Source organism: Scyliorhinus torazame, chromosome 10 (genome assembly GCF_047496885.1).
Source record: "Scyliorhinus torazame isolate Kashiwa2021f chromosome 10, sScyTor2.1, whole genome shotgun sequence".
In the NCBI taxonomy this organism is placed as follows: domain Eukaryota; kingdom Metazoa; phylum Chordata; class Chondrichthyes; order Carcharhiniformes; family Scyliorhinidae; genus Scyliorhinus; species Scyliorhinus torazame.
The window spans coordinates 165813310-165837028 of record NC_092716.1 but is presented as its reverse complement, the minus strand read 5'-3'; the positions used below and the strand labels follow the sequence as shown (position 1 = coordinate 165837028).

At 47.0% G+C, this 23719-nt stretch overlaps 2 protein-coding genes across 11 annotated transcripts in view; one reads left to right on the top strand and one right to left on the bottom strand.

Annotated features, from left to right (window-relative positions):
• Positions 1 to 14178, bottom strand: part of pidd1 (p53-induced death domain protein 1) — a 173229-nt gene extending 159051 nt beyond the window's left edge. For 3 of the 7 annotated variants that reach the window (XR_011949587.1, XR_011949588.1, XM_072518908.1), the window contains exons 1-2: positions 14090 to 14177; positions 13461 to 13621 (exon numbers count right to left, since the gene is read on the bottom strand). The gene's annotated coding sequence lies outside the window, so the exon portion shown is untranslated. Of the gene's footprint in view, positions 1 to 1118; positions 1651 to 13460; positions 13622 to 14089 lie in introns of those variants that run through there. The other 4 variants (XM_072518910.1, XM_072518913.1, XM_072518909.1 and 1 more) reach the window with 3 other exon arrangements.
• Positions 1025 to 23453, top strand: LOC140431020 (large ribosomal subunit protein P2-like). Of its 4 annotated transcripts, none has more exons than XM_072518915.1 (6): positions 1025 to 1182; positions 17757 to 17880; positions 17969 to 18017; positions 20617 to 20646; positions 22297 to 22383; positions 23332 to 23453. In XM_072518915.1, the coding sequence occupies exons 2-6, from the start codon at positions 17758 to 17760 to the stop codon at positions 23406 to 23408; spliced, it is 366 nt and encodes a 121-aa protein (XP_072375016.1). In that variant the 5' UTR covers positions 1025 to 1182; position 17757; the 3' UTR covers positions 23409 to 23453. The 4 variants fall into 4 exon arrangements, with proteins under 4 accessions (XP_072375016.1, XP_072375015.1, XP_072375018.1 ...); XM_072518914.1 differs by lacking the exon at positions 1025 to 1182 and adding an exon at positions 14224 to 14375; XM_072518916.1 differs by lacking the exon at positions 1025 to 1182 and adding an exon at positions 16392 to 16416.
• The last annotated feature ends 266 nt before the right edge of the window (positions 23454 to 23719 follow it).

Genomic DNA, 23719 nt, shown 5'->3' with positions numbered 1-23719 from the left:
GATGGCTACAGGTATCGATCTTGTCTGGCCTTCCCAGAGGTGAATACACAGTCTACCTGTAGCTGCTTGTTTTAGTCCTGTTGGCTGATTTTCCCATCAGCCTTTGCTGTTCGCCATTTTAAATCGGGGTTAGCCATTCTAAATCGGTAGTTAGCCATTTTAACTGGCTACACCATCAGCTGCCATGGCCATGGTGAGATTTGAACCCCTGTTCCCAGAGTATCGGTTTAGACCTCTGGATTTCTAGGGTAGTGACATTGCCACTGAATAGACCACGGGAGACCTGCCAGGAGTGCACTGAAATAGTCTCATCTGGAGGTTAAAAAAAAGGCGTGGATAGGGGTTTTAGCAGCAGCAGTGAGGCAAGGAAGGGACAAATTTGGGCGATATTGAAGAGGGAGAAAGCAAAGCACATGTGGTCTGAAGCTCAGCTAGTGAAAATGGAGGTCAGCAACTGTACCGAACAATATTTGTCTCTCAACCAGCAATGACTAAAACACATTTATTAATTATTTGCTGTTTATGGCACCTTAATACATAAACATAACATAGAACATTCAGTGCAGAAGGAGGCCATTCAGCCCATCAAGTCTGCACCGACCCACTCAAGACCTCACTTCCACCCTATCCCGGTAACCCAATAACCCCTCCTAACCTCTTTTTGATAATGTGTTGCCCATTTGCCTACAACCATTGCTACATTTCAAACGTACTTCATTTGGAATGAACTAATAACACGAAAGGCATTCTACATGTGTAAATTAATGCATTCATTCCTTATCCAAGCTAATCTCTTCGTTCAACTTTCGGTTTCCCCTCCTCATCTCTCCCAGCCTGTTTTCCTCATGCCTTCCAATGAAACAGCTTGGGACAGTTCTCCACATTAAACACGCCATGTAAATGCAAGCTGTTGATGCAAAAGAGGCACAATGCCATCTCCTTGTTGTCCAGCGACGCTACAAAGCTTATTTAACGGTTTAAAACAGGAAGTCCCTTTAAGAAAGCGTCAATCTGTATTCTTGTTCAGGAAGTCGCACGGTGACACTATACACCGCACCGAAATAATCATTCGGAACGCAGATTGTTACAACATAGAAAAACAATACAGGCAGTTTTACCTCGCAAACTGCAATCGCCCCACGAGAAGGGACCGAAGCATTCGGCTCACACAAAAAGTTTAAGGTAATGGGGGCGGCGGGGTGCTGAGACACTTCCTGATTCCAGGTCAGCACATAAGCGAAATAACACTTATAAAACAAATTAAATCCAAACCAGAGAGCCAGTGATTCAGCGGTAGTTAAGGCGATTTGCCAGAATCTTTTCCGAAATTGAAGGAGCCCTGCATCGGTTATGTTTAAGGCAGTCTGAGGGTGACTGTGGGATGTGGTTACACTGCTGTCTCCTCTAGTTCTTTGAAAGGGCCCGCGACGCAATTTCTTCTTCCCGCCTCATGAAAATCACTTTCCCAGCAGGCGATGTTGCAATGTTCCAACGTTAGAATGTTGCGACTTTCCAACGTTCCAACGACAGAATGTCACAACGTTACAAACGTTCCAAAGTGGCTGGAACAACCTTTGCTGCCGAAGTTGCAGGTTTCACAGGCTCCGAACACCGGCCCCCTGTCGCCCGCAGTCACCGGCACACGCTGACAGCAGCTTCAAAAGATCTTACTATGTGCCGCACCTGAGCTCAGGCAAGTCCCAGAGTGACAGATGGCAACACCCCAGCTTAGGCGAACGTTCCCGCGCTACCGGCTTTGAAAACAGCGACTGAACGAGTTGTAGATGTCGTTAAATGTGTTTATTCGTGCTTGTGTGTGCACCAAGCAAATGAACCAAACCGGATCATTCTGCAATTACTTTTTAGGTTGGATATATACTTCAATTGCCGGAACTTACAGGGCTATGGACCACCAACTGGAAGATGGATAACTCTTTTTCGGCCCACAAGGACACAATGGGCCGAATGGCCTCCTTCTGTGCCATAGATGTTAGCGTGTGAATTTCCCTACATAACATAAACTGACTGTAGATTGTGGTGAACATATTATGGTAACCATTCACCACTGTATTACATTGTACTATGCTGTTGCCCATGTGGGCTCCAGCTATGGACCACTGTACTGTATTACACCGCTTGGATCATGTTGGTGTCCTTGTGGGCTCCGCCCCCTTGAGGGGAGGTATATAGAGCAGCCGTCCTGTAGGCGGCTCTCAGTGCAGAACAGTCGCAGGCAGACACTGTTCTTGTTGACTAAAGCCACTGTTCACTTCAACTCTCTGTCTCATTTGAATTGATGGTCGCATCAATTTAATCAACTACAACATCGCGATGAAAGCAGCCCTCAAACCTGACCAACTGGAACTCGACCCACAGGCCGCGGAAGCCAAAGGGATTTTTTCACACTGGCTCCGATGTTTTGAGGCCTACTTCGCCGCCTCCTCCTTGCCCTCCGTCACCGACGAACAGAAACTGAGCCTCCTCCACGCCCGGGTGAGCCATCGAATTTCCGTGCAACTCGAGGAAGCGACCACATATGCAGACGCGCTCGCGATGCTTAAGCGCCAATACGTGAGGCCGGTGAACCAAGTGTTCGCGTGACATCTCCTCACCACTCGCCGCCAACGCCCCAGGGAATCGCTGGAGGAGTACCTACGCGACCTCAAAGTCCTCGCGCGAAGCTGCAACTACAAGGCCGTCACGGCCTCCCAACACATGGAACTCGTCGTCCGGGACGTCTACGTGGCTGGAGTCCGGTCCAACTACGTCAGACAGCGCCTGCTCAAGAAGGGCGCCTTCGATCTAGAAGAGACGGTAAAACTAGCCACCTCCCTAGAAGTAGCGCTCCAGAGCCTCAACACTTTCCCCTCCAACCACGCGATCCCCTCGTGGACACCTGACCAGAGAGTACCCCAGGCCTGTGCCGGGCGGCTGCCCGCCCATCCCGGGGGGCTGCCCTGCTACTTTTGCGGCCAGAGCCAGCACCCCAGGCAGCATTGCCAGGCTCAGAACGTGAACTGTAGCAACTGCGGCAAGAAAGGACACTTTGCCAAAGCTTGCCTGGCCAGGTCCAAGTCCTCCAAATCACAGGCCCGACTCACAGGCCCGCAGCGTTGCTGCGTGCCTGCCGGCTCCGTCCCCTTTGGACCCTTGACCCGCCTCGTGTTGTCCGTGGGGACAGCCATCTTCGACTCTGCACAACACGTGCGACTCATGAGGGCCGCCATCTTCACCGCCGCCCGACACGTGCGACCGACGGGGGATGCCATCTTCAACGCTGCCCGACACGTGCGACCAACGGGAGCAGCCATCTTGGGACCACCCCACTACCTTTGACCACGCCGGCTACCCGCAACTCGGCGCGGTCACCCTTGACCAGTCATGCCCAAAGCACCTCATGAACTCCATGATGACCATCCGGGTCAATGGGCATGAAACGCCCTGCCTGTTTGACTCCGGGAGCACGGAAAGCTCCGTTCACCCAGACACGGTAAGGCGCTGTTCTCTCCAAATCTCCCCCGCATTCCAAACAATTTCCCTCGCTTCTGGATCGCACTCAGTGCAGATCCGGGGAAACACCGTCACGAACCTCGCGATACAGGGCGTTGAATACGCTAACGTTAAACTGTATGTACTCCCCGATCTCTGCGCTTCTCTTCTGTTGGGACTGGACGTCCAGTGCAACCTCAGGAGCCTGACCCTAAAGTTCGGTGGGCCCCTACCCGCCTCACCGTTTGTAGCCTCGCGGCCCTGAAGGTCGACCCTCCCGCTCTTTTCGCGAATCTCACCGCCGACTATAAACACGTCGCCACCAGGAGCAGGCGGTACAGTATCCAGGACAGGACTTTTATCAAGTCCGAGGTCCAGCGGCTCTTGCGGGAAGGGATCATCGGGGCCGGTAACAGGCCTTGGAGAGCCCAGGTGGTGGTCGTCAGGACCGGGGAAAAGAGCCGGATGGTTGTAGATTACAGCCAAACCATAAACCGGTATATGCACCTCGATGCGTACCCACTTCCCCGGATAGCGGACATGGTTAATCAGATTGCATACTACCGGGTGTTCTCCACGGTAGATCTGAAATCCGCATACCACCAGCTCCCAATCCGCCCGGAGGATCGCCACTACATGGCCCTTGAGGCAGACGGCCGCCTCTTCAACTTCCTTCGGGTCCCCTTCAACAGAACCAATGGGATCTCGGTCTTCCAAAGAACGATGGACCGAATGGTGGACCAGTACGGGCCACATTTCCGTACTGGGACAACGTCACCATCTGCGGCCACGATCAGCAGGACCACTATGCCGACCTTCAGACGTTTCTCCAAACAGCCCAAGCCCTCAACCTCACTTATAACAAGGAGAAATGCGTTTTCCGCACAACCAGACTAGCCATCCTCGGATATGTCGTGGAAAACGGAGTTCTAGGGCTCGACCCCGACCGTATTGCACCCCCTCCTGCAACTCCCCCTTCCCACCTGCCCCAAGGCTCTGAAAAGGTGCCTCGGGTTCTTTTCCTATTATGCCCAGTGGGACCCCAACTATGCGGACAAAGCCCGCCCACTGATCAAAGCTACCATCTTCCCGCTGGCGGCTGAGGCCCGCCTGGCCTTCAGCCACATCAAGGTAGATATTGCCAAAGCCGCGATGCGCGCGGTGGACGAGTCCATCCCCTTCCAGGTGGAGTGCGATGCATCAGAGGTCGCCCTCGCCGCCACCCTTAACCAGGCAGGCAGGCCAGTAGCATTTTTCTCCCGTACCCTCAACGCCTCCGAAATTCGACACTTCTCAGTCGAAAAAGAAGTTCAAGCCACCGTGGAAGCTGTACAGCACCGGAGGCACTACCTTGCTGGTAGGAGGTTTACCCTCGTCACCGACCAACGGTCGGTAGCCTTCATGTTCGACAATACACAGCGGGGCAAGATCAAGAACGATAAAATCTTGAGGTGGAGGATCAAACTCTCCACCTATAATTATGATATAGTGTATCGTCCCGGGAAGCTCAACGAGCCCCCAGATGCCCTGTTCCACGGCACATGCGCCAGCACACAAGATGACCGACTCCGGGCCATCCACGATGACCTCTGCCACCCGGGGGTCACCCGGCTTATCCACTACATCAAGGCCCGCAACCTGCCCTACTCTACCGAAGAGGTCAGGGCCATGACAGGGACTGCCAAATCTGCGCGGAGTGTAAGCCGCACTTCTATCGACCGGATAAGGCCCACCTGGTGAAGGCATCCCGGCTCTTCGAGTGCCTCAGTATCGACTTCAAAGGGCCCCTCCCCTCTACCAACCTCAACACGTATTTCCTCAACATCGTTGACGAGTACTCCTGCTTCCACTTTGCAATCCCTTGCCCCGACATGACCGCGGCCACTGTCATTAAGGCCCTACATAGTATCTTCACCTTGTTCGATTTCCCCATTTACGTCCACAGTGACCAGGGCTCCTCGTTTATGAGCGACGAACTCCGTCAGTACCTGCTCGATAAGGGCATCGCCTCGAGCAGGACTACCAGTTACAACCCCGGGGGAAATGGACAGGTGGAGAGGGAGAACGCGACGGTATGGAAGGCCGTCCTCCTGGCCCTACGGTCTAGGAATCTACCAGCTTCCCACTGGCAGGAGGTCCTCCCCGACGCGCTCCACTCCATTAGGTCACTTCTTTGCACAGCCACGAACGAGACCCCTCAGGACCGCCTATTTGTTTTCCCTAGGAAATCCACCTCCGGTGTCTCGCTTCCGTCCTGGCTGAAGACACCAGGGCCCGTATTACTCCGCAAACACGTGAGGAGCCATAAGTCTGACCCCCTGGTCGAGAGGGTCCAGCTCCTTCACGCCAACCCCCAGTATGCAGACGTAGCGCACCCCGACAGCCGAAAAGATAGTCTCCCTCCGGGACCTGGCACCCGCAGGATCCCCTACCACCACCTTACCCCCCAACCTACACCGAACGGCGCCCCCGCCCTACATGGCCTCCACCCCCCTCCTAAAACCCGTCCCCCATTGCCGACCTACAGCGATGAGGCTCCAGAAGACACGCCCCCGAAGTCCACACCTGTGCCTGCATCGACGAGTTCAACACCCATGCCCAACACCCATATTCTGGATAACTGGGGCTCTTTCTGGGGAAGGTGGGACCTCTACAGACAGGATGGTCTACATCTGAACCTGGGGGCACAAATATCCTGGGGGGAGATTTGTTAGTGCTCTTTGGGGGGGTTTAAACTAATGCAGCAGGGGCATGGGAACCTGGATTGTAGTTTTAGGGTAAGGGAGAATGAGAGTATAGCGGTCAGGAGCACAGATTTGACGTCGCAGGAGGGGGCCAGTGTTCAGGTAGGTGGTTTGAAGTGTGTCTACTTCAATGCCAGGAGTATACGAAACAAGGTAGGGAAACTGGCAGCATGGGTTGGTACCTGGGACTTCGATGTTGTGGCCATTTCGGAGACATGGATAGAGCAGGGACAGGAATGGATGTTGCAGGTTCCGGGGTTTAGGTGTTTTAGTAAGCTCAGAGAAGGAGGCAAAAGAGGGGGAGGTGTGGTGCTGCTAGTCAAGAGCAGTATTACGGTGGCGGAGAGGATGCTAGATGGGGACTCTTCTTCCGAGGTAGTATGGGCTGAAGTTAGAAACAGGAAAGGAGAGGTCACCCTGTTGGGAGTTTTTTATAGGCCTCCGAATAGTTTTAGGGATGTAGAGGAAAGGATGGCGAAGATGATTCTGGATAAGAGCGAAAGTAACAGGGTAGTTATTATGGGAGACTTTAACTTTCCAAATATTGACTGGAAAAGATATAGTTCGAGTACAATAGATGGGTCGTTTTTTGTACAGTGTGTGCAGGAGGGTTTCCTGAAACAATATGCTGACAGGCCAACAAGAGGCGAGGCCACGTTGGATTTGGTTTTGGGTAATGGACCAGGCCAGGTGTTGGATTTGGAGGTAGGAGAGCACTTTGGGGACAGTGACCACAATTCGGTGACGTTTACGTTAATGATGGAAAGGGATACGTATACACCGCAGGGCAAGAGTTATAGCTGGGGGAAGGGCAATTATGATGCCATTAGACGTGACTTGGGGGGGGATAAGGTGGAGAAGTAGGCTGCAAGTGTTGGGCACACTGGATAAGTGGGGCTTGTTCAAAGATCAGCTACTGCGTGTTCTTGATAAGTATGTACCGGTCAGGCAGGGAGGAAGGCGTCGAGCGAGGGAACCGTGGTTTACCAAGGAAGTGGAATCTCTTAAGAGGAAGAAGGAGGCCTATGTGAAGATGAGGTGTGAAGTTTCAGTTTGGGCGATGGATAGTTACAAGGTAGCGAGGAAGGATCTAAAGAGAGAGCTAAGATGAGCAAGGAGGGGACATGAGAAGTATTTGGCAGGGAGGATCAAGGAAAACCCAAAAGCTTTCTATAGGTATGTCAGGAATAAGCGAATGACGAGGGAAAGAGTAGGACCAGTCAAGGACAGGGATGGGAAATTGTGTGTGGAGTCTGAAGAGATAGGCGAGATACTAAATGAATATTTTTCGTCAGTATTCACTCAGGAAAAAGATAATGTTGTGGAGGAGCATGCTGAGCCCCAGGCTAATAGAATAGATGGCATTGAGGTACGTAGGGAAGAGGTGTTGGCAATTCTGGACAGGCTTAAAATAGATAAGTCCCCGGGACCTGATGGGATTTATCCTAGGATTCTCTGGGAGGCCAGGGAAGAGATTGCTGGACCTTTGGCTTTGATTTTTATGTCATTATTGGCTACAGGAATAGTGCCAGAGGACTGGAGGACAGCAAATGTGGTCCCTTTGTTCAAAAAGGGGAGCAGAGACAACCCCGGCAACTATAGACCGGTGAGCCTCACGTCTGTAGTGGGTAAAGTCTTGGGAGGGGATTATAAGGGACAAGATTTATAATCATCTAGATAGGAATAATATGATCAGGGATAGTCAGCATGGCTTTGTGAAGGGTAGGTCATGCCTCACAAACCTTATTGAGTTCTTTGAGAAGGTGACTGAACAGGTAGACGAGGGTAGAGCAGTTGATGTGGTGTATATGGATTTCAGCAAAGCGTTTGATAAGGTTCCCCACGGTAGGCTATTGCAGAAAATACGGAGGCTGGGGATTGAGGGTGATTTAGAGATGTGGATCAGAAATTGGCTAGCTGAAAGAAGACAGAGGGTGGTGGTTGATGGGAAATATTCAGAATGGAGTACAGTCACAAGTGGAGTACCACAAGGATCTGTTCTGGGGCCGTTGCTATTTGTCATTTTTATCAATGACCTAGAGGAAGGCGCAGAAGGGTGGGTGAGTAAATTTGCAGACGATACTAAAGTCGGTGGTGTTGTCGATAGTGTGGAAGGATGTAGCAGGTTACAGAGGGATATAGATAAGCTGCAGAGCTGGGCTGAGAGGTGGCAAATGGAGTTTAATGTACAGAAGTGTGAGGTGATTCACTTTGGAAGGAATAACAGGAATGCGGAATATTCGGCTAATGATAAAGTTCTTGAAAGTGTGGATGAGCAGAGGGATCTAGGTGTCCATGTACATAGATCCCTGAAAGTTGCCACCCAGGTTGATAGGGTTGTGAAGAAGGCCTATGGAGTGTTGGCCTTTATTGGCAGAGGGATTGAGTTCCGGAGTCAGGAGGTCATGTTGCAGCTGTACAGAACTCTGGTACGGCCGCATTTGGAGTATTGCGTACAGTTCTGGTCACCGCATTATAGGAAGGACGTGGAGGCTTTGGAGCGGGTGCAGAGGAGATTTACCAGGATGTTGCCTGGTATGGAGGGAAAATCTTATGAGGAAAGGCTGATGGACTTGAGGTTGTTTTCGTTGGAGAGAAGAAGGGTAAGAGGAGACTCAATAGAGGCATACAAAATGATCAGGGGGTTGGATAGGGTGGACAGTGAGAGCCTTCTCCCGCGGATGGAAATGGCTGGCAGGAGGGGACATAACTTTAAACTGAGGGGTAATAGATATAGGACAGAGGTCAGAGGTAGGTTCTTTACGCAAAGTGCAGTGAGGCCGTGGAATGCCCTACCTGCTACAGTAGTGAACTCGCCAACACTGAGGGCATTTAAAAGTTTATTGGATAAACATATGGATGATAATGGCATAGTGTAGGTTAGATGGCTTTTGTTTCGGTGCAACATTGTGGGCCGAAGGGCCTGTACTGCGCTGTATTGTTCTATGCCCGCACCGACGAGTTCGACCACCCGTGCCCGCTGCGAAACCAGAGCTCCGGCGATTGCAGCTCACGATCAGGGCGCCGGACAGACTCAACCTGTGAGCCCTTCACCCCTGCCGGACTTCAATTTTTTAACAGGGGGTGAATGTGGTGAACGTATTATGGTAACCATTCACCACTGTATTACATTGTACTCTGCTGTTTCCCATGTGGGCTCCACGTATGGACCATTGTACTGTATTACACCGCTTGTATCATGTTGGTGCCCTTGTGGGCTCCGCCCCTGGCTCCACCCCCTTGAGGGGAGGTATATAGAGCAGCTGTCCTGTCGGCGGCTCCCAGTGCAGAGCAGTCGCAGGCAGGCACTGTTCCAGTTGATTAAAGCCACTGGTCACTTCAACACTGTCTCGTGTGAATTGATGGTCGCATCATAGATAATGTGGTTGTGTAAGTAATTCGCTGAGATAATGTCCCTATTCTTCAACTGACAGAAGACATGGTGTGAAGCTGGAACATTGCCTTACGGTCCTGCAGCTAAACGCTGCCATGCGGATAGTGCCAGGAATGTGTAGTAAACCCAATCCAATCGAGTATCCCACATTGCCTCACCTGCCATCCGCTGTGGAGTGGGAATCATGGGACACATTCAGTGCAAAAAAAAAACCTCATCACTGGGCTGAAAGCTGACGTCCCTGCCTTCGACCTCCCCTCCAACAGTGCTCAACCGAATCCCCACAACAGATATACAATGGGGTCACATGCTCTATGGATGGAAGATGAGGGACGACCATGTGGTGATGGCTGATTCTCAGACTGTGGAACACATCACAATAACCTACTCAATAAGATGTGTTCTAGAGGACCTCATTTCTCCACTCAGCATCTCAGGGGGCTATCGAATGGATAAGTCAATCTAGACATTCTATTATAATGCTTTTCTTGTCATTACAATAGTACTACTAACTGACAGTAAGTGAACATCTGCATTTTTACATTTGATACATATACCTTTAAAAACTTACACATGCTGGAATTTCACGGACTCCCTACCATTGCCCTCAGCTGCCCTTCTCTGCATCATATGACACCCCCATACTACCTTTATATTACAATGATGTGGCGATGCCAGCGTTGGACTGGGGTGAGCACAGTAAGAAGTCTTACAACACCAGTTTAAAGTCCAACAGGTTTGTTTGGAATCATTAGCTTTTGGAGCGTTGCTCCTTCTCACCTGATGAAAGCTAGTGATTCCAAACAAACCTGTTGGACTTTAACCTGGCATTATATTACAATGCAGCAAGTGAACAGCTAAACTGCAGAACACTGCCAGCTTCTGTACATTTGGGTTGAACTGATGTTCAAGGAAGGAGGTGAAGTTGACAGTTGCATTTGGGCTTGACATTTTAAGCAGGCAAAATTAAAAGCCGAATTAACTAATAATATGACTTAGCGATAAAGCACTTGCTACATTTTCACTTGCCAATCCAGCTAACAAGTGATGATGTCATAAAGCAAGCTGTTCTTCATGCCTATGATTTAGAATCCCTACACTGCAGAATAAATCTATTTGGTCCATTGAGTCTGCGCTGTCCCTCAGAAAGAGCACCTACCTAAGCCCACGTCCCCACACTATCCCTGTAACCCCAGCTAACCTTTTGGACACGAAGGGACAATTTAGCACGTGGACTATTCACCTAACCTGCACATCTTTGGACTGTGGGAGGAAACCCACATAGACAGGCGAAGAAAGTGCAAATTGCAAAGTCACCCAAGGCTGGAATCGAACCTGGGTCCTTGTCGCTGTAAGGCAGCAATGCTAACTGCAGTGATATCTGCAGGAAAATGTTTTTAAATTGCGGGTAAAATTTGCTTCATACTTGGGGAATTTTAGATAGACGGTGAAAATATTATGGAATACCACTGCCTTTATCACCTAATGTTAAAACACAGCTTATGTATCTAAATTGCTTAAGGGGCAGATGAGGGAGATGATATGGTACTTCACCTGTCAGAGACCTGAGCAAACCATTCCTCACTCATTCAGTGGGTGGTGGGCAAATTGTGAAGACAGGCCAGCTCCAGTTGAGACACAGGTGATAGCGCATAATGGTTTTGGCTCCAGGGAATCCACAAAACTTTTGTTATGAATTAGACTCTGATGGCGGACCCTGCAACCCAATCTGTGGAATCATGTCTTGACAACATTATTAGGAATGTGGTGGGTCAGGTTTCCTTTTGGCCTATGAAATCCAGAATTGACAGGAAAAGGGCACAGTGCTCACAGCGAGGCATTGGACTCACACACGGGAACTTTACCATGGGTTGTGGGAATGGAGAGGGGAACCGATATAAAGTTTTACTTTTACCAGTACAGCCTGTAACCTACCTGTCGTAACCTCGTTATTTTCAATATTGATCTAGCATTACATTCACCTTCAAAATACCTAACTCCCAAGGGGCAGACAAGAATATTTCCGCAACAATTCTGAATGTTATTTGCGCAATAATTGAATATATTCTCTTAAGTTAATGGCATGGTGATAGAATGGTTCTGAGGGTGGGGGTGATACCAAGTCAGTCCGGTATCAAGCTGTTTACTTCTGCATGCTACCTTGACCTTGCCACAATGAGAATTGTCAACTACAATTTTCACTTTTGTAATAACATGGATGTAATTTAGTAGGTTACCGGAGAAGAATCCCAAACATTTTTTTTTAAATTTGTAAAACTGTAAGGAAAAGATACCTCATCCCAGGTGTGATTACTCTGAGCAATATGTAGCATTTATATTAAAACAATTTTTAATGTAGACACAGAATTAACCACTTTAACATCAAAGAAATAGCTTTACAATTATCAAGTAAACTGTTCTTAAATATAGAACATACAGGGCAGAAGGAGGCCATTCGGCCCATCGAGTCTGCACCGACCCACTTAAGCCCTCACTTCCACCCTATCTCCGTAACGCAAAAACCACTCCCAACCTTTTTGGTCACTAAGCGCAATTTAGCATGGCCAATCCACCTAACCTGCACGTCTTTGGACTGTGGAAGGAAACCGGAGCACCCGGAGGAAACCCACGCAGACACGGGGAGAACGTCCAGATTCCGCACAGACAGTGACCCAGCGGGAATCGAACCTGGGACCCTGGCACTGTGAAACCACAATGCTATCCACTTGTGCTACCGATTTGAACTTACTATTTATATCTGCCACTAATTCCAATTAAGCAACCCAATACAGTTCAAATGCCACTTATAAATAAAGTTAACAAACATATTACTTGCTTAGCTGTGTAGAGACATTTGGAGAGAGAGACCCTTTCAAGCAGCAGAACCAACACACTGCTGCTCAACCTAGCAGCATTTGGCAAAATTGCTGTTCAACTTAAAATCCTTCTCTGTCAGACTCAAAACCTATGGGAAACTGCAAAACTGTGCCAGACCTGGTTCCTCCTATTAATTACATCATCTGTATCCCACTAAGATGTCACATGCTCAGCTAGGACTAACTACAACCTCTCATAAATTATCTATTATCCAGGGAATATCCAGCAATCAGAACAATACCCCATTAACCCTTTATCTGTAACCAAGTAAATGGTTGGAATCAATCATGACCTCACCTTTTAAGACTCACTTCTAATAGACATACTGCCTACATGTATTTTAAACCAGGGTTTTTAAAAATAACCATCATAAATATGAAATATAATATATACAATTTTTTACATTACAGTTCTAGCAGACATACTGCCTGCATGTATTTTAAACCAGGGTTTTTTAAAATAACATTATCGTCATTAATATGAAATAAAACATATACAATGTTTTACATTCATCACAGATATTTTTACAGAAATGCATGGTGCTGTCAGGAACTGTTTTGTTCTGGGCTCCTGACAATACTGACAAGCCAGCCTGCCAAGCCTTAGAATGCTGGCTACCTGAAATAACACGAAAAAAAACTTTCATTGCAAGATTTTGTATTAAATGGGTGTGTCTTTTTATTTTTATTCATTCTCAGATTGTGCATGTGCTGGTAATTCTGGTTGCCCTGATTAGGCAATTTTACACAACTGGCTTACTTGGTCACTGCAGAGGGCAGTGAAAAAACAGCAGAATTTGTGTGAGACTGGAGTCACATATAGACAGATCAGGTCAGGGCAATTGGTTTTCTTCTGTAAAGGACATAATTAATCAGCTGGATTGATATGATTTAGTAGCTTCATGTTACCGCCACAAAAAATGAGAAAGGGAAATTGACATGAGGATTATACCAGACCTCAGTTTTGAAGACATCTCTGATTTCATGTTTGCTATTATTCCACAATACAGTACTCTTCTATGCTCCTGTGCATGGAGACATTCAGGTGGTCTCCTTAACAGGAGTTAAGGGTTTGGAATTTCTGAGCCATCCTCCAGTTCTCCTGTATTATGCATCATCTAGTTTTGCAAACAGGGAAGCATTATTGACGTGTTGAACTAACACATAATTACAGACATAACGATGTACAACGAAAACTTGCAAGGATTTCACTAGGTTACAAACTGTTACTTAATTTACAGTCCTTCCCCCCCCCCCCCCCCCCCCGCCCCACCCCACCCTAAATCTCAACTTCTGCAGGTCGTCTGGAGGTGCATTCGGTTTCTGCATGTCCATCGTTAAGAGGTTTTAATAAAATGGGGATTCTTATGCGGGAGGGGGGTCTACTAATCTTGGTGTGTTGGTCCCTTTGGTAAAATCAAAGTTCGGACTAAAGGAGTATTGCTGTCGGTCACAGTTAAAACTTTTCTCACCTTCCTGCTTATTCTGAGACAGGAAGGCCAAACTGTCGCCTTTAACATTAATACACCATAAACATGCAGGCATACCAACGGTGGGAACATTTTGAGCTTTACAATGTTTCTTACTTTCCACGTTGACAGCTCCATGTCCACAGTGCAACATTCAAGTGTGAGATTGACTTTCTTCCCCTGCTGCCGAGTGCGGGGTTCCAAACTTCCGACCAATGGGGTAAAGGATTACTCAGCTGGCTGTACGATTGGCTCAGAGCCGGTTGGGACTGGCCAATGGTCTTGCAGGAGGCCGGCACGTCCATCTTTATGTCCGGGAGTCGAGACGAGGCTCGTTCTTTTCCCCTCCGAGCGAGTGTGTGAGGAAACAGCAAGAGCCGAGCCCGCCTGCCTAGCCGCACAAGTAAGTCCAGCTCCCCACGCAGTAGCACCATCCTTCCCGGGCGGCCCGCACTCCCAATCCCCGCCTCAATAATAAACTCCTCAGCCTGGGGTCGGTCCGGCGGCAGTGCTCACGGCTGTTTCAAAGGGATCGTGAGGGCGGCTTGAGGCCTGGAAAGGAGGCCTCAGAGGGGAGGGAGGGCGAATCACTCGAGGCTTTGCCCAGGCCTCTCCCGAGTATTTGCTCAGGGGAGGGTTGTGATTTACTTGTTTGCTGCTGACCTGAGGTGCGGGTAGAGTGCCCCCTCCTCCCCGCGCGCGGCCTCCACGTGCTTTCGAAGGGCTCTCGATTGTTACGTAGCCGGAGGGGGAATGTCGCCGAGTTCGGTTATCGAACGTTGGCGGCGCCTCCGCTCCACGGGGCGGCCTCGCGCGCCGTGTGGGAGCCGTCAGCTGCTGCAAAGCCTCTTCGGCCTTGATCCTCCTCAGCCGGTCCCCCTCCCCACAGGATAGGGTCTCCAGACAGGCCCTGCTTTCAGTCCCCCGCTCTCAACCACTGGGCAATCTTAATATTCCAGCGCATTGCTTCCACTCTGTAACCCTGCATCGCCCAGTTGTGTACACAGGGAAGCACTTTCTGATGTAAATTCTATAGCTATTGCATAAAAATGTTATACATTTCCTGCCGATTAAAGGCAGTTTAGGTAGTTACTATTTGAACTTTGGGCATTGATAGATTTTTTTTTAAGCGACCCGATTATTATTCTCACATTTTCTTACCGGCGCAGACCTGATGGGCCGAAGTGCTTTTTCTGTCCTGTGACTTAAGCTTTGTTTTACTGTCTGTTATATTAAGCATTTGACAGCAGAAGTGGCTTGAAGCTCTGCTTATGAAAGGATGATGTTGAATAAGGAAGCAAGTCTCTCATTTTCGAACAAATGAATACCGTTTAATTTCTGTCGGAATCTTCTGGGAGAATTTTGTACAGATCCACGTGTACCATATCACAATATTTATTAGGCTTATATTTGAGGGGTGTTTCTTGTGCCAGTCCTACCCCAGGTTTTAACAGGATCTTCCTTTACCTCCCACCTACACAAGATAGTCTCTTGTTTGCCACACTTTTTTGCTGGGTCGCCTACGATGGTACCCTAATTTGCTCGCCTGAACTTTTAACTGTTTCGTACAATGAATAAGTCTACCTCAACAAAATTGCCCTCATGGTTGGTCAGTAGATACATGGGCTGGGAGCTGGGTTCGGTGCTTTGGCATCCAAGTGGAGAAAATTTTACCCATCTATCCAAATTTGTTCTGATTTTGTGATGTCTTGGCACAGTCTGAGTTTTTTCATAGGCCATACAGTGCAGAAGGAGGCCATTCAGCCCATCGAGTCTGCACCGACCCACTTGAGCCCCCACTTCCACCCTATCCTCGTAACCCAATAACCCCTCCTAACCTTTTGGACACTAAGGGCAATTTATCATGGGCAATCCACCTAACCACATCTCTGGAAACCGGAGCACCCGGAGGAAACCCACGCAGACACGGGGAGAACGTGCAGACTCCGCACAGACAGTGACTCAGCGGGGAATCAAATCTGGGACCCTGGTGCTGTGAAGCCACAGTGCTAACTACTGTGGTGTTGAGGCAAGTTGTTGGCTTACCTTGTCTCTCACTGGCTTTGAGACCTGTCAAGTCGATGGTCTCTGGCCAGTGAGATTGTGCACAAAATTTGTCACAACTCCTTAGTTGATATCAAACTGAATATCAAGGACCAGTCAACGAAAGGGTTATAGAAGCTGAAGGAAGATGATGGTCTACCGCTTGCTCTTTGTGTGTTGTGATTTTATCATCTTTGTTGCCTGTGTAGAGAGCTTACAGTGAGTGGATCAGGATATAATCTGTTTTTGCACAATTCTGTCATCCACAAATTTGTGTTTTACCTGTGCTGCTCCAGCAGCAGCTGCCTGGTCTCGCTACTGGAGACGTTTTAACAACTAGATTGAGGTCCTGGAGCACTTCACTAACAGTGTGGTGGAGAAGGGAAGTGTTACTGCTGAAGGTATATATAGTTTCATGCCATCGCGTCCACCCTGGCCATCAACCACTTGGCTTGTAGCCTTGATTGCTATGGTATTTGAAGTGCTCATCTAACTACTTCTTAAAAAGTTCAGGATTATCGCCTCTACCATCCTTTCAGGCAGCGAGTTCAAGATTTCAACCACCCTCTGGCTGAAAACGTTTCTCGCATCTCATCTAAACCTCCTGTCCATTACTTTAAATCTATGCCCCCTGGTAATTGAATGAAATGAAATGAAAATCGCTTATTGTCACAAGTAGGCTTCAAATGAAGTTACTGTGAAAGCCCCTAATCGCCACATTCCGGCGCCTGTTCGGGGAGGCTGGAACGGGAATTGAACTGTGGTGCTGGCCTGCCATGGTCTGCTTTCAAAGCCAGCTCTTTAGCCGTGTGCTAAACCAGCCCCTAATTGACCCCTCCACTAAGGGGAAGTGTACTATCCACCACCCTATCTATATCCTTCATAAATGTGCATGCCTCAATCCAGTTCCCCCTTGGCCTTCTCTGCTCCATGGAAAACAACCCCAGCCTATCCAGTCTCCTTGATAGCTGAAACACTCAAGCCCAGGCAACATCCTGGTGAATCTCCTCTCCAGTGCAATCACTTCCTACAGTGTGGTGACCAGAACTACACACACTACTCCAGCAGGGGCCTAACCAGCATTTTATAAAAATCCAACATAACCTCCCTGCTCTTGTATTCAATGGCTCAGTTAATAAAGGCTTTTCCCATATGCCTTCTTAATGTATCACTGTGATCAAAGTGTATTCTGTTATGTCAACTCTAAATGTTTAATGTGAGCCTCAAGACCGTCTTTTCCAGAGACTGGTGGAGATTGGGTCATGGAATATTTTTAAGGCGGGGGGAGGGATAATCTTTGACAAACATGAGAATCGGGCATAGGCAGTACTGTGGTGTTGAGGCCAATCAGATCCGCAGTGACCTTATTGGATGGTGGAGTAGACTGGAGGGGCTGAATGACCTACTAATTAGTATGTTTGTATGTATATAGAATAAGTTTAAGTTTGTATCTGAAAGTGTGCATCAGCTCATTGCGCTCTCTCTTCGTTCCCCCTCCAAAATGCCAGGGCAACTAATAACGTTGGTTCAGTGCCTCCAGAAGAGTGTTAATTGGTCCAAGAGAGAAAAATAATCTGATTAGACGACAAGTTTTTCCAAGAAGAAACTAGAGACTAGTGAAGATGAAAGTGCAGAGAGAGATCAGGAGTTATATCTTTGAGAAGACAAGTAGGAAAGAACTCTTATATAAGAGTAGATTCTTTAATGCCAATATAACTAAAATTTGGGTGCTTTCTTTTAGAATGCGTTACGTCGCAGCTTACCTCCTCGCCGTGTTGGGCGGCAATGAAGCCCCATCGTCAAAGGACATCAAGAAGATTCTTGACAGTGTTGGTATTGAAGCTGATGATGAGCGATTGAATAAGGTATTGGGATTTCATAGATACGTGAGCGCTGAAATAGTCTGAATTCCCAATTTCACTGGATATAATGCTCTTTTAAATGAATTTTTAGGTCATCAGTGAGCTGAAAGGCAAGAACGTGGATGATGTTATCACAGCTGGTAAGCAATCTTGTTTAAACTGGGTTCTTGCCAAAATCAATGAATTAGCATTTGGTGTTGGGGTTTTCATTGTGCTCACGTACACAGGAATGTGATGGTGGTGGGAAAAAATCTTAAATGCGATCCCTGCACCAACAGTGAAACAGTATGGATATAATCACAAAGTTCTTGTGATGAACTGTAAACTTGTGGCCCCAAATGATGTGCTTTTGATTGAGGTTAGAGTAACAAGTTAAATTTATAACACATTTTACATAGAAATAACCATTTCAGCAATTTAGAAGATTTTACACACACACTTGCATTTGCCCGCTCCTGCCCCTGCCACTCCTATTCCAAAGCATGTCCACTCTGGTCCTGCCAGCAGTTCTGTCAAGCTGCTTAAATGTGTGCAATTCTGGTAGAGGGCATGCTTGATATTGCTGGTCAACCCGGGTCTTCAGATCTTGCTCTGGGTCGCTGATTTACTCATCCAGTGACAATACCACTGAGCGACTGCATCTCCAACTTTTGATTGGGAAGCAGCTTGCAAAATCCAGAAATCTGGAAGAAAACATGAGTGTAGGTTCTAGAGACTATTTGCAAGCCAGACGGAATATGTTCCAGGTTTGAGGAGAAAGTAGTGGGTTGAAGTGATTTTTGGGTAATGCACCATGTTTGAACCATTAGAAGAGGCATGGCCAGGTTGTTGCTTGTGTACTTTTGACATAATGTGGTGAACAGTAGCTGGGATAGATTCTTAATTTAAAAGCACTTGGTTATCGCAGTTGGCTTGAAGAGATTATCTCATTTGACTGCAAAAGAGATTCTCATAGAATCCCGACTGTAGAAGGAAGCCATCTGACAATAGTGTTCACATGATCGAGGGACTTGAATTTGGTGGCCATGTTGGATTGTAGTGCCATGTCACTGGACCTTGGACAAAACAGTTGTATTTTCAAATTAATTTTATGGGACATGAGTGTCACTGGCGGGGCCAGCATTTATTGCCTGTCCCCAACTGCCCTCCGTGGCAAAATCATTTAAGAGTCAACCACATTAACACAGACCTGGAATCACATGTAGGCCAAACCAGGTAACAATAGCAGATTTCCTTCCCTAAAGGACATTACTGAACCAGGTAGGTTTTTAAGACAATGGTTTTGTCGCCTTCATTGGGCTTTCAGGGTGGCATGGTGGCGCAGTGTTTGTCGCTGCTGACTCATGGCACCGAGGACCCAGATTCAGCCCGGATCACTGTCCATGTGGAGTTTGCACATTCTTCCTGTGTCTGCGTGGATCTCACCCCCCACAACTCAAAGATGTGCAAGGTAGGTGGATTGGCCACACTAAATTGCCAGTGGGGATGGGAATTTTTTGTTAAATCATTGGGCTTTAAATTCCAGATTTTTAATGAATTCCAATCTCTGCCATGATGGATATGAACCTGGGTCCCTAGATCGTTCTCTGGATTACTAGTCCAATGACAATACCTCTGTGGTAATGTTTACTAAATGTTTTAATAAGGGTTCGGGACAGAATTTGGAGATTTACATAATGAATATTGCAGTTGGTAGGACAAGTTGGTCTGGTTGTTTTATAAATAGAAGCGTAGATTGCAAAAACAAAACAGTTGTGCCAAATCTTCATAAATCAATCTTTAACCCTGTCTGTAGTATTGTCCATTTTTGTGCATCAAGAGGATATATACAAAAACCTTTGGAAGGATGTAGAAGAAATTTGAAATTGACCAGGGGTGGGGAGCTTCAGTTATGTAGAGACTTGAGAAGATTAGGGAGAAATTTAATAGAGCTGCTCAAAATCAAGAGGTCTTTAATAGTTTGAGAACCTGTTTCCAGTGGCAGATAGGTCAATAAGTAACCAGAGGACCCCGATATACACTAAGACTCAGTAAGTACAGGGCGGCATGTGGCGCAGTGGTTAGCACTGGGACTGCTGCGCTGAGGACCCAGGTTCGAATCCCGGCCCTGGGTCACTGTCCGTGTGGAGTTTGCACATTCTCCCCGTGTCTGCGTGGGTTTCACTCCCACAACCCAAAGATGTGCTGGTTAGGTGGATTGACCATGCTAAATTGCCCCTTAATTGGAAAAATAAAAATAATTGGCTGCTCTAAAAAAAAAATTTTTTTAAAAGACTCCGTAAGTATTTTTATACATGGTCTGAAAGGCTGCTGGAGGCAGATTCGGTAACAGCTTTCTCGGGTGATTTAGAGGAAATTTGAAGGACAGTGGACTGATGCTTTGGACCAAATGACATCCAGTACAGTATTCTAGGTCCATTTTTTCAAAGTAAAAATAATTTAACATGTGGAATAGGAATAAATCATGATGATGAAGCTGTGAACCTAAGTATCCTGGATTTGAGGCATCCCTCGGGAATGCTTTATTTGCAAATTACCTAGTCCCAAAGGATGGGTGAGCAATGATGTGAGTATCCAACTGAGTTCCCCTTTTATCCCATGGGAAACATTTAACTTTTTCCATCTCCAGCCACATATGTCCTGTGGCCTGGGATGAGGTTCTCCGTGATGGGAGTGCAATTGTTCCTTTCTTGTTGATTTTGTTTTGACTATACAACCAAATGCCTTTGTCGTTTGCAGCTGGTGTTGGTGCTTACAATGAAACTACAGGTGAATTGGGTAGAATTGTGAGCCGTCGCTTAGTGATGTATTCTTGACTCCAATCACAGGTTGTGGTATCAAGCTCCAGAATTGAAAATGTGATATAGGCCAAAAGTGGTACTGTGGGAGTGTTGACTGAGGTAATGCCACCTTTCAGTTTAGGTGTTAACCAAGGCCCCATCTGGCCCACTGGTCATCGATGATCCCATGGCACTATTCAAAGAACTGGGCGGTCTCTTCGTGTCCTCAGTCAGCATCGCTAAAATAAATGATCTGGGCAATATCCTGGGAGTGGTTTCTGGACCTCCATGTTCCCTATTTTATGATCATGACTTTGCAGTGTAACATCTGTTTGCTAAGGCAGCACGTGCATTTATGTAGCACCTTTCACATCCGCGGAGCATCGCAACACACTTTTACAGACTAATGAAGTACTTTTGTAGTTTAGTCACTGTTGTATGGGAACGTGGCTAGTTTGTGCACCACAAGCTCTGAAAACAGAAATGAGATGATGACCAGATAATCTCTTTGGCTGGTGTTATTGAGGTGAATGTTGGCCAGAAGAAGTATTTTGTTGGAAAGGCGCTGCAATGGAATATTCAGCTTGGATTGTGTTCAAATCCTGGGTGGTACCCTCTGGCTCAGAAGTAGGAGTGCTATCACTGCCCGGGCTCCAGGCAAGTGTTCTGAATTTACAATGTGTGGACTGTCAGTGTAGTGAGAATATTCATGTTTCATTGTACAATTACTGAAATATGAGGAGAATCCTTGGGAGTTGTGCTGGAACATAAATGGAAATTGGTTTGGATACCAAAGTTCTTTACAACAAAATTACAAGAAAATGCAGAATTAATGGAGTCCAATTTTCTTACTCTTGTTCACCAATCTTAACACCAATAAAGTTAACATACAATTTAGCTTCCTAATTGCTTGTCATACTTGCATTATAACTTTGATCCATGTGCAAAGAGCCTCTGATTTCTACCAACTACCAACATTTTACTAATTATCTTTTCAAATAGAAAAAGTTTTCTATTTTTCCCAATGGAACATTTCATTTTCATCATTTTTTCCCATCACTATCCCTTTGCAACAATTTTTATGTCATCCCAGATTAGTGTCCCACCCGGATGTGCATGGTCAGCAAACTTGGATCGGGGCACTCCATGTTTAAAAAAAACAAAAACTGATTGTTAAATAGCTGGCATCCAAACACAATGCTTAATCTATGCTAGTATGTTGCCCCCAGTCTCATGAACTCTAATCTTGTGTAAGTGTTGTGTTGAAGATAGTCTCTGGGGTCGTACGGTGGCGCAGTAGTTAGCACTGCACCTTATGGCGCTGAGCACCTGGGTTTGGCCCCAGGTCACTGTCTGTGTAGAATGTGCACATTCTCCCTGTGTCTAGGTGGGATTCACCCCCACAACCCAAAGATGTGCAGGTTTGATGGGTTGGCCATGCTAAATTGCCCCATAATTGGGAACTCTACATTTTTTAAATATACGGCGAGTTGTGGGAGAAGCCTATCCTCCACACTATCTTTGCATGCTTGTAATTGGGATTCATGTTGGAATTTGGAAGTGTGGGGGGTGCGGAGGGAGATGAGCTGAATCTTCCCAAATATGGATATGTTATGTTGACTAATTGCCTTGTCTTTAGGCAATGCCAAGCTTGCCAGTGTCCCTGCTGGAGGTGTTGTATCTGCTGGTGCTACAGGTGGTGCTGCTCCAGCTGCAGCTGCTGCTGGTAAGTGCTCGATCTCTTATATTAACTTCAGCCTGATTGTATTGGGGTTTGGGAGGGTTGCAAATATAAATGTGTGGTAGAACTTAATGCTTTGGTTAACTTGCAACTGTATAGATTCAAGCTTGACAACAGTGGGGAAAATGTCACCGGTGTGTGCCAAGCATTATTGATTTACATGCACTTTTTGAACAAGTTATTTTGGACAGGGGTTTTGTGTATTACCTTGTTTACATTTGGTTCTTAATGGAGGAAAGGGCTATATGGGGCACTTAAGTCAACACTTGAATGTTGCAGTGCTTTATCCTGGTACATTTTGCATGGTGGGGGTGGGTTTACAGGCTTGTGGCTGCAAGATGTTGATTGCCTCCAATGTGCCCACTTTCATGATGCACAGTATGTAAAGCACTGGCTTTAATTGTTTTTGATAATGTGACATGCCCAGTATTGGCATTTAAGAATGGCCACTTGTGTGAGAGGCCAAGGTGCCTGTAATTAGTGGTATGGGGCTGGTTTAGCACAGTGGGCTAAACAGCTGGCTTGTAATGCAGAACAATGCTAGCAGCGCTGGTTCAATTCCTGTACCGGTCTCCCCGAACAGGTGCCAGAATGTGGCGACTCGGGGCTTTTCACAATAACTTCATTGAAGCCTACTTGTGACAATAAGCTATTATTATTATTATTATTAACATGCCACTGTGACATGTCCGCTGGCTCAGTAAATACTCTGTTAAATTGATGATTGGTAACTTCTGGTGGTTTGCTTCCCAAATGTTCAATCATCTTTAGAACAAAAGGTGTTTATTGTCTTGCTTGTCTTGCTTATTTTGGAGGTAGGCAATTAATGGTGCCACTTTTCTGTGAATATAAAATAAATTCATTAAGATATGTTATTGTATGAAGATGAAGATCTTGGTTTTGACCATCTTTTATTTCCCCATTCTTTATCAGTTGAAGAAAAGAAAGAAGAGAAGAAAGAAGAGTCTGAAGAATCAGATGATGACATGGGCTTTGGTCTTTTCGATTAAATACAAAACTCTCTTTAAAATAAACTGTTCTGTGTCCTAATAGAATGTCCCTTGTATTTGTACAGTGTTACAGAGTATAATATGGGGTTACAGGCAAGCTAATGAATGAGGAATAGAACAGGTGGACTAGATTTGCTATACTCTGAAAGAGTACCGTACATGATACCCAAGAGTTGTACACCCCCCCCCCCCCCCCCCCCCCCAAAAGTCTCCAACTCCTCCCGTCCACTGCCCCTTGTGAAACTCCTCCCCCCAACCTCGGTTCCTTCCCCCCCCCCCAACTTTCCACCCCAGCTAGACCACTCGGACCC

Excerpts from the sequence above, each read along its gene's own strand:
- LOC140431020 (XM_072518915.1), top strand. The coding sequence starts at position 17,758 with ATGCGTTACGTCGCAGCTTACCTCCTCGCCGTGTTGGGCGGCAATGAA. Across the intron at positions 18,018-20,616 it reads GGATGATGTTATCACAGCTG|CTGGTGTTGGTGCTTACAAT; the intron begins GTAAGCAATCTT and ends TGTCGTTTGCAG. Across the intron at positions 20,647-22,296 it reads TGCTTACAATGAAACTACAG|GCAATGCCAAGCTTGCCAGT; the intron begins GTGAATTGGGTA and ends CCTTGTCTTTAG.